The 10,423-nt window shown below is 37.9% G+C and overlaps 1 protein-coding gene across 1 annotated transcript; it reads right to left on the bottom strand.

The window, feature by feature from the left end:
• Positions 1–9,187: 9,187 nt before the first annotated feature.
• LOC143654920 (olfactory receptor 11H4-like) lies at positions 9,188–10,140 on the bottom strand. Its single transcript, XM_077126541.1, is given in 2 exon segments — positions 9,188–9,933; positions 9,936–10,140. Coding segments are annotated over 2 exon segments (942 nt in total). The 5' UTR covers positions 10,132–10,140.
• Positions 10,141–10,423: the final 283 nt, after the last annotated feature.

The following is a 10,423-nucleotide window of genomic DNA, read 5'->3' on the forward strand; positions in this document are numbered from 1 at the left end:
TGTTGACCTTATGGGGAAGCAGAATGAAACTGGTCCATGTTCTTAGAGAGTCTGGGACCCCTGAATTTCAGGGCTTATCTGGCATAGGATCAGTCTGGAGGCCTTAAGTTTCTGAAGAAATAAACTTACTAAGAAAAATGTTTATAGAGACTTAGAGTCCCAGGCACTCCTTAGGGTTTTCAGGAATACTGTTGATTGGGGTATGGCATTTGGTGGTAGTTTGAAATATCTGCCTAGAGCTTGCATAAGAGGAACCTCCAGATCTTGTCCGTACTCCTATGGCATAGTCCTTACTCCTAGGGAGTAGTTTTTCTTAGGTATCAGCAGAATACCTAGGGTGTTTATGCACCCTCTTCACTCTGGCTAGCCCAAATTCCAACCTCTCCCAGCACTGTTCAAGTTCCCAGAATTTCTGATCAGCTCTCACCCTTCCGATGGCTGCTCTTTTCTAGCCACTCGGATTTTTGCCCTGGAGTTGTGCAGCGCAGGAATAAGTCAAGGGGTGAGGGAGATTTCCTTGTAGCTTCTCGTGTTCCCTTTCTGTGACTTGTTCTCTTCAGCCCTCTGCTTCCCAAATCCCAGCTATGGTAACAAACCGGAACTCTTATCTCTGCCTCCTTTGCCTAATAACATGTCTGCTTCCTGTGGGGGTTCCTCCTCCATGTTCTGTAGCTTATAAAATATCCCCAGCGAGAAAGCTGGGGTGAATGTGATCCTCATTTGCCTCTTTTTTTTTTTTTTTTTTTTTTTTGGAATTTTTTTTTTTTTAATTTTTATTTTTTATTAACGGAAAAAAAAAAGATATTAACACAACATTTAGAAATCATACCATTCTACATATGCACTCAGTAATTCTTAACATCATCACATAGATGCATGATCATTGTTTCTTAGTACATTTGCATCGGTTTAGAGGAACTAGCAACACAACAGAAAAAGATATAAAATGTTAATATAAAGAAAAGAAATAAAAGTAGTAGTAATAGTAAAAAACAACAACAACAAACAAATCAACAAGCAAACAAAAACAAAAAAAACCCTATAGCTCAGATGCAGCTTCATTCAGTATTTTAACATGATTACTTTACAATTAGGTATTATTGTGCTGTCCATTTTTGAGTTTTTGTTTCTAGTCCTGTTGCACAGTCTGTATCCCTTCAGCTTCAATTACCCATTGTCTTACCCTGTTTCTAACTCCTGCTGAACTCTGTTACCAATGACATATTTCAAGTTTATTCTCGAATGTCCGTTCACATCAGTGGGACCATACAGTATTTGTCCTTTAGTTTTTGGCTGGATTCACTCAGCATAATATTCTCTAGGTCCATCCATGTTATTACATGGTTCATAAGTTTATCTTGTCTTAAAGCTGCATAATATTCCATCGTATGTATATACCACAGTTTGTTTAGCCACTCTTCTGTTGATGGAGATTTTGGCTGTTTCCATCTCTTTGCAATTGTAAATAACGCTGCTATAAACATTGGTGTGCAAATGTCCGTTTGTGTCTTTGCCCTTAAGTCCTTTGAGTAGATACCTAGCAATGGTATTGCTGGGTCGTATGGCAATTCTATATTCAGCTTTTTGAGGAACCGCCAAACTGCCTTCCACAGTGGTTGCACCCTTTGACATTCCCACCAACAGTGGATAAGTGTGCCTCTTTCTCCGCATCCTCTCCAGCACTTGTCATTTTCTGTTTTGTTGATAATGGCCATTCTGGTGGGTGTGAGATGATATCTCATTGTGGTTTTGATTTGCATTTCTCTAATGGCCAGGGACATTGAGCATCTCTTCATGTGCCTCTTGGCCATCCGTATTTCTTCTTCTGGTAGGTGTCTGTTTAAGTCTTTTTCCCATTTTGTAATTGGGTTGGCTGTCTTTTTGTTGTTGAGTTGAATAATCTCTTTATAAATTCTGGATACTAGACCTTTATCTGATATGTCGTTTCCAAATATTGTCTCCCATTGTGTAGGCTGTCTTTCTACTTTCTTGATGAAGTTCTCTGATGCACAAAAGTGTTTAATTTTAAGGAGCTCCCATTTATTTATTTCCTTCTTCAGTGTTCTTGCTTTAGGTTTAAGGTCCATAAAACCACCTCCAGTTGTAAGATCCATAAGATATCTCCCAACATTTTCCTCTATCTGTTTTATGGTCTTAGACCTAATGTTTAGATCTTTGATCCATTTTGAGTTAACTTTTGTATAGGGTGTGAGAGATGGGTCTTTTTTCATTCTTTTGCATATGGATATCCAGTTCTCTAGGCACCATTTATTGAAGAGACTGCTCTGTCCCAGGTGAGTTGGCTTGACTGCCTTATCAAAGATCAAATGTCCATAGATGAGAGGGTCTATATCTGAGCACTCTATTCGATTCCATTGGTCGATATATCTATCTTTATGCCAATACCATGCTGTTTTGACCACTGTGGCTTCATAGTATGCCTTAAAGTCAGGCAGCGCGAGACCTCCAGCTTCGTTTTTTTTCCTCAAGATGTTTTTAGCAATTCGGGGCACCCTGCCCTTCCAGATAAATTTGCTTATTGGTTTTTCTATTTCTGAAAAATAAGTTGTTGGGATTTTGATTGGTATTGCATTGAATCTGTAAATCAATTTAGGTAGGATTGACATCTTAACTATATTTAGTCTTCCAATCCATGAACACGGTATGCCCTTCCATCTATTTAGGTCTTCTGTGATTTCTTTTAACAGTTTTTTGTAGTTTTCTTTATATAGGTTTTTTGTCTCTTTGGTTAAATTTATTCCTAGGTATTTTATTCTTTTAGTTGCGATTGTAAATGGGATTCGTTTCTTGATTTCCGCCTCAGCTTGTTCATTACTAGTGTATAGAAAAGCTACAGATTTTTGAATGTTGATCTTGTAGCCTGCTACTTTGCTGTACTCATTTATTAGCTCTATTAATTTTGTTGTGGATTTTTCTGGGTTTTCTACATATAGTATCATATCGTCTGCAAACAGTGATAGTTTTACTTCTTCCTTTCCTATTTTGATGCCTTGTATTTCTTTTTCTTGCCTAATTGCTCTGGCTAGAACTTCCAACACAATGTTGAATAATAGTGGTGATAGTGGACATCCTTGTCTTGTTCCTGATCTTAGGGGGAAAGTTTTCAATTTTTCCCCATTGAGGATGATATTAGCTGTGGGTTTTTCATATATTCCCTCTATCATTTTAAGGAAGTTCCCTTGTATTCCTATCTTTTGAAGTGTTTTCAATTTGCCTCTTTTTTATAAAAGATTTTATAATCTTTTGGTTATATGTGCTTTGGTTATTGCACAATGGCTTCAAGGATTTGTTTTCTGTATTTCATTCATATTTTATAGTTATTTATGCTGGAAGGTGAATCTGATAATGGCTATTCAGAAACTTTCTTTTATCAAATCATGGAAGTAGTTTGACTCTAAGGGGACAAAAATAAGAAAGTCAAATTTATAAGATTGGTATAAACTCCTTACTCTAGGTACTGCTTCAGAATATTTTCTTGTCATTGCAGCTGCATCTTCAGCATATACTCCCACCCCAAATTTAAACTCCAAACCACATTAATTATCAGTGTAATCCTTCATAATTTTATACAGGTTAGAGTTAATTGTTTTGTCAAGAATGAAGCTGAAAAAAAGAATTCTTCCTTCATGTCACTATCATGTTAAAATTGTACATATACAAAAAGAATCACCATTTTAGCAAAACTTGTGCATTCATCAAGTTGCCTGGAAAAAAGTAAACTAAATTTATTATTCTATGAGCTAAATACATTGTTGAATACATGTGTTGTTGAATACCATAATACAATGTATTGTTGAATACATTGAGCTTATGGAATCATTGAAAAGTGGTAGTTGAGTTATCTTCATTGCCACTGATTCACCCAAGATTTACTAGCAAGAATTTTTGATCCAGTTTTCTACTAGTCTCAGCAGTTGTATGTTTTCTCAGTTTTAACCAAAAGCTTCTGGATAAAAAAACCACAAAGCACTAATGTTCATATGAAATATTGACCATTGGCTTTTTTCTGCTTTTTAATTCGATAATCTTTCTTTAAGAATTTAGTTTGGTTTTGAACTGATGTCTCTATGTTTCATATATAAACATCACTTACATTTTGATGGTTTCATTGCTTCACTGGTCCACTAGTCAATAATCTCCTCAAATAACACACTATGGTTTTGGTACTTCACTCTCAATTGTGGCTGTGAAATTTTCAGCTCAATATAGAAGAGATCATAATTCTGGGTAAAACTAGTCTGAGCTCTTTTGTTCTTCATTTCTTTGAGATCACTTGCATTTTGTAATTTGGTTTATTACTGTGGCCACATTCAGAAAGGCTGTGTTTTTTCTTGAAAAACAGCCCAGTAAAACTTGTTTGCCATAAGTAAATGAGGGTTAAAAATAATTAATATAAATAATGCTTCCTAAATTTAATTTATAATATTAAACTATAAATTAAAATAGAGGGCGGGCCACAGTGGCTCAGCAGGCAGAGTTCTCACCTGCCATGCCGGACACCTGGATTCGATTCCCGGTGCCTACCCAGGCAATAACAACAACAAAAAAATTAAAATTGAAATAATTGTAAAAAGTTATAAAAATAAATGTGTATGTTTTCTCAATTTTATATACTTTTTGGCTATAGTTTTACAAACTAACCTAAAAATATCTCCTGTTTTAATGTGGCTCTACCGTGCATGACTAGTATATGCAGGTAAATACCACAAATGACTCGCCAGGGAAGTTTGACAACAGTTAAACCGGTCTATATCCTGTTCAAGGAGATGAGTCCGTCAATCATGATTGAATATCACATCAAAATTGGCTTGTTGGGATATTTTCTAAAGTTTTCCCTCAATTTCTGTTCTTTTCTAGCTGCCGATCATATTTTGAGAAGCATTGTCCTAGACCAGGAAAATAATCTGTGGCCTAGATTATCGCAACATCCTTCTAATTTCTAATCTCCCTTCAATCTGACATCTTTCTAGTAGGTTCTTCATCTTGCAGTCATATTGATTTTTCAGAAATGTAAATATGATCATCTAATGCTTCAAATCCTTCAAACATTTCCCATTGATTTTATGATAAAGTCCAAACTTCTTATCTTGATTTACATGACCGTGAATGAACTGGTTCATGCTTAACTCTCCTCTCATCTTTTGACATTTCCCCCCTTATTTTTCAGCCAAAACAAACTACTTTTAGTTTCCTGAATGCTTACTCTCATATTTGACCCTTTGCGCATATTGTTCATTTGTATCCATTCAGCCATTGGATATCTGTTTGAACATTGCTTCTTCCTGAAGGTTTCCCTGACACCTCTTATACACTCCTACACTGACTGGTTTCTATGCCGCGCCCATGTTCTCTGATGGCATGCTGTTTTTGTTTTAGGGCACTTCTTACCCTAAATCAAAATAGGCTTTTCACCTATCTGTCCCCCTCCCCATGTGCTATAAGTGACATGAGACCTATTAAATATCTGAAGGGAAAATAGTTTGAGGGAAAAATGAATGAATGTAGGGAACCCTAGAATCTTCACTCAGGTTAACTTTCTTACCTTCAGATAAAAGAGCTGAGGTCAGAGGGATGAAGTGACTTATTAAATTCAGGCACAGCCAGTTGGGATAGACTGAAATGGAAGCTCCCATAACCTGACTGCCTGTTCACCGTTAGTCCCACTGCTTTATGCTCTCTGAGCCCTTACAGAGTGAAAGAGTTAAATTATTTTCAATATACATAGATCCAAAAGAGGGAAATATACTTTAGGAAGGTTTTAATACTCAATATCAAAGAATTCTCTTGTTAGTCTTCAGTTTCTGGAAGAATCCAGGATTGAATGTACTGCATTACTTTCTACAGAACGTTCAGTGGGTTGAGATTTCTCCTATTTTATACTCGTTTACACTTAAGCGTACAATTAAAACATAATGACCATTAGAGGGCAGCATAGTACAAGTGGATAGGTAAGATCAGGTTCTGTCCTAACAATGGAAAATAGAATAAAACATTGTACCTCTTACTGACTTTGAAAGGTACCATATTTTGTTGACTTATTTTTTTTATTCTTTCAATTGATGTTTATTGAGCTCTACACAATGCTAAATGCTTGTGGTAGATCGAATCAGTACCCCAATTTAGACATATTCTTAATCTTAATCTATATCCCTGTTATGTTAACCCATTGTAAATAGGCTGTCTTGAAGATTTATTCTAAATCAAGGTGTGGCCCGACTGAATGAAGTGGGTCTTAATTCCAATTCCTGGAGGCTTCATAAAGAAAAAGAAGCTGGAAGCCAGAGTGAGACAATGCTGCAGGGAGGAGGGAAAGCAGGAAGTCATGGGAACTCGGAAGAGAAAGGAGAGGACATAGTGCTGTGACAGGAAAGCCAAGTGACCAAGGATTGCTGGCCAACCAGAATGCTACTGAACCTGGGAGGAAGCAAACCTTCTAGCCAACACCTTACTTTGGACTTCTGGCCTCTGAAACCATGAGCCGATAAATTCCTGTTGTTTGAACCAACCCATTGTGTGTTAATTGCAATAGCTGCCTGGAAAACTAAGACAGGCTTTACAAGAATTGACTCATTGCAGCCTTAAAAGATAGGGGCTTTTATTACCCCATTCTATAGATGGAGTAACTGAAGTTCATAGTGTTCAATCAACTTGTCCAAGCTCATATAGGTAGTAAGCAGACAAGCCAGGATATGAATTTAGGCAGTCTGATTCCAGAGCTTGTACTTTTACCCAGTCCCTATTGTTGCCAAACAATATACATAAATATGGTAATACCAATTTGGTTTAGAAATAAAACATCTTTAAATAAATTGCTTTGCAAAAGTATACAGAAAATCTGAAAGATTAACTAGTCAATTATGCATGGTCACATTAGAAAGATAGGAAGGAATAGGGGAAAGAACATATACTGAGGGATTTTTATGTGTCTCTTTCTGTGCTGTGGCCCTTTATAACATTCTTACAAGATATAAATTATACCTGTTTTACAAAATAAGATCCTAAAAACCTAAAGTATTAACTATCTCAAACTGCATAGCAGAAGAGGCAAGGCTCTTTGAACTAAAAAAGCAGCCTAAGCAAAGGTGCAGAAATGATCAGGAAATGAGGTGATAAAGTGACTGGTCTGGCTAGAGCTGAGGGTCTTGTTGGGTAGCAGTGGAAAACAAATATAGTAGGTTTAGTGGAGCCATATTAAAAAGGGCATTGGATGCCAGACAGAAGAATTTAGACTTATGGACTCTGAGGCACAGAAGGAAGGATTGCTGGGGATGGGAGTTGTTTTAGCTTGCTAAATGCTGCCAGAATGCAATATACGAGAAATGCAATGGCTTTTAAAAAGGGAATTTATTAAGTACAAGTTCACAGTTTTAAGGCCATAAGAAAGTCCAAATTAAGGCATCCAGAGAAAGATACCTTGATTCAACAAAGGCTGATATCTGTCACATGGGAAGGCACATGGCTGGCATCTGTTGGTCCTTATTCCTGGTTCCATTGCTTCGAGCTTTTGATGCCAGCAGTTTCCTCTCTACGCATCTGTAGGCCTTCTCTTAGATCTTCTGGGACAGCACTCTGGGTTCTGGCTTGCTTATTATCTCATGGGAAGGTACATGGTGATGTCTGCTGGGCGCTGCATCTCCACACATCATATCTAGGATCTCGTCTCTGTCAACACTCCAATCTCCAAAGGTCTGTGACTGTTGTCTCTGAAGTAACTGTGTTTTCTCCAAAATATCTCCCCTTTTAAAGGTCTCCACTAAACTAATCAAGACCCACTTTGATTGGGCGGGGTCACACCGCCATCTAATCAAAAGGCCATGCCCACAATTGGGAGTGACACATCTCCATGGAAATAATCTAATCAGAGGCCACATCCACAACTGAGCAAGTCATTCTCCATGGAAACAATCTAATCAAAGGTTCCAACCTGAACAATAATCAGGCCCCACAAGATTGGATCAGGATTGAAAGAAAATGGCTTTTCTGGGGTACTAGTCCAGGAGTGAAGATGGAAAACCCTATCATCTTTAAACACTTCTGCATTGCTTGAATTTGCTACAACAACCACGTTATTCTTGTAAGCAAAAAAATTGAGATAAAAAATGTTCAATAAACATTTAAAAACTCTTACTGTGTGCTGGATACTGTATTACTGCTGATCCCCATCAGGGCACAGACTGGTTCAGGAACATACCTGTTGTTGAACAAGGTTGAAACTGGGTTTGTTGACTTGTTGCAATGAGGAAGAATTTATACCATGAGGCACCCCAGGGCATCTCATTAGGAGGGTGTTAAACAGGAGTTATATGACTAGGGCATGTGTTAGGTGATTTTGGGGAGAGTTGAAGGAAGTGGGTTTTTCTCTGGATTATGTCAGAACGTAGAAGAAAATTTTATGATGGAATGCCTTAATATTTTATCTAGAAGGCAATAGGAATTAAGTTGGTAAAGAAGAAGCAGTCACTTATACTAGCTAGAAAAGGGAATGTCTGATCATTTTTGGGGGGTTTGGACAATATATTTGTTTATGTTCTTGCTCAGATGTGATTATGGAATGGCCTCATTTTTGTTTTGATTCATTGTGGTCACAGAGTGGCCTTGTCTGATGCTGGCGTTCTGTGAAGTTGTTTATGCTCAACAGAGAAAACTCTGGCATAGCTTCAACATATTATTATATAGCATGTATCAGAGTTTTATTTGTCTAAGAAAATCTGTTCAAAGAGCTCCTTATAGTTTTGTCCTCTCTTTTTAAAAGCGAGAAGGGATGATTAGTTAAGATTGTTAGACTAGATCAAGAAAGGAGTTTCTGTTAAAGAGCATAGAAAGGTCCCATGGCTGGTTAAAAGTCATTTCACCTTTTTTTATGAAGGTTTTTAGGTTTGTCCCCAAACTGTTGGTAAATCTTGCAGGAAAGTCTAATTTCTCTCACAGAGCAATCATATTTTGTCATCCCAATAAGAACTGACAGTACAAGAATTCCACCAGTTGCTGTAGACCAGTGAATTAAGGTTAAAGTAGATCAGCACAGGAAAGGTATTTAAAGCTGGGCATACTTCCAGGTAAAGTGGCTGAACTCTAACTCACAAACTGAGGACTAAGAGGCATTGAAAGAGCTGATACATTTCTAACTTGTTGTCATTAAAATTTGGAAGTATGGTAAATCTTTGGCTTATGAATTTTGACTTATCCCCATTTCACATAGGTTATTTCTTAGGGCAAGTTTCATGTCTTTATTACGAAGACTGTAGATCAGAGGATTAAAGAGAGGAGTCACTACTGAATATACTAGTGTGAGGATTTTCTGCATCAAAGTTGAGATTCCATATGTAGGACTCACATACATTACCATGACTGTCCCGTAGAAAAGAGATACCACAACTAAATGAGAACCACAGGTGGAGAAGGCCTTTTGCCGGCCAGCCGCAGAAGGGACCTGAAAAACAGCTCTAAGTAGCAGGATATAGGATTGAAGAATGTACATAATAGTGAAAAAAAGAACAAGGGAGCTCTGAGAATAGAAAATAAATTCAGTAATAGGGGCTGGGGCACAGGACAGAGCCATCAGAGGGTCCATGTCACACAGGAAGTGATCAATGATATTGGGACCACAGAAGGGAAGTTGGGAAATGAAGAAGATGGGGATTGGGTAGCTAAGGAATCCAGTGAGCCAGCAGAGAGATACTAGCGTGCCGCAGAGCCGCCTGGTCATGATGGTGGGGTAGTGTAATGGGCGGCAGATGGCCAGGTACCGATCATATGCCATTATTGCCAGGAAGAGACATTCGGTGGTGCCCAGGGAAAAGAAGAAATAGAACTGGAGGAAGCAACCATAAAATGAAATGGCTTTGGTTTTGGAGAGAATGTTGGCTAGCATGTTGGGAACAGTGGTGGAAACATACCAGATCTCAAGGAAGGAAAATTTCCCAGCAGAAAGTACATAGGAATGTGGAGTCGTGGATCCCATCTCACTGCACAGATGATGGCTCCATTCCCTAGCACAGTTAGAACATAAGCCACCAGAAACAACGAGAAGAGGAAAATCTGTATCTCCAAGCAACCAGGGAATCCCAGGAGAACAAACTCGGTCACAGTCTGAGTTGCTGACCTGTTCATGTGTATTAAACCTGTAAAGGAGAAAGATATGAATGTAACTCAAGCTGCTTTGCTTCCTACGTATCTCAAGGACTTCACTGAGATGGAGACTTGACCTATACAGGAAAATACATGAGACTGGAGACCACCCTGGAACAAATCTCACCTTATCCTGAATTCACTGTAGCTCTAAATCTCAGTATTATTTTTGCAGAATCCACTGCAGCTAGAATTTTTCACTACAATGATACAACCAGAATTTTTCACTACAATGGTACAACCAGAAAAATGTCTTTTTTTCCCTTTGATGCTT

The sequence above is a fragment of the Tamandua tetradactyla genome, chromosome 14, assembly GCF_023851605.1.
Source record: "Tamandua tetradactyla isolate mTamTet1 chromosome 14, mTamTet1.pri, whole genome shotgun sequence".
Lineage (NCBI taxonomy): Eukaryota > Metazoa > Chordata > Mammalia > Pilosa > Myrmecophagidae > Tamandua > Tamandua tetradactyla.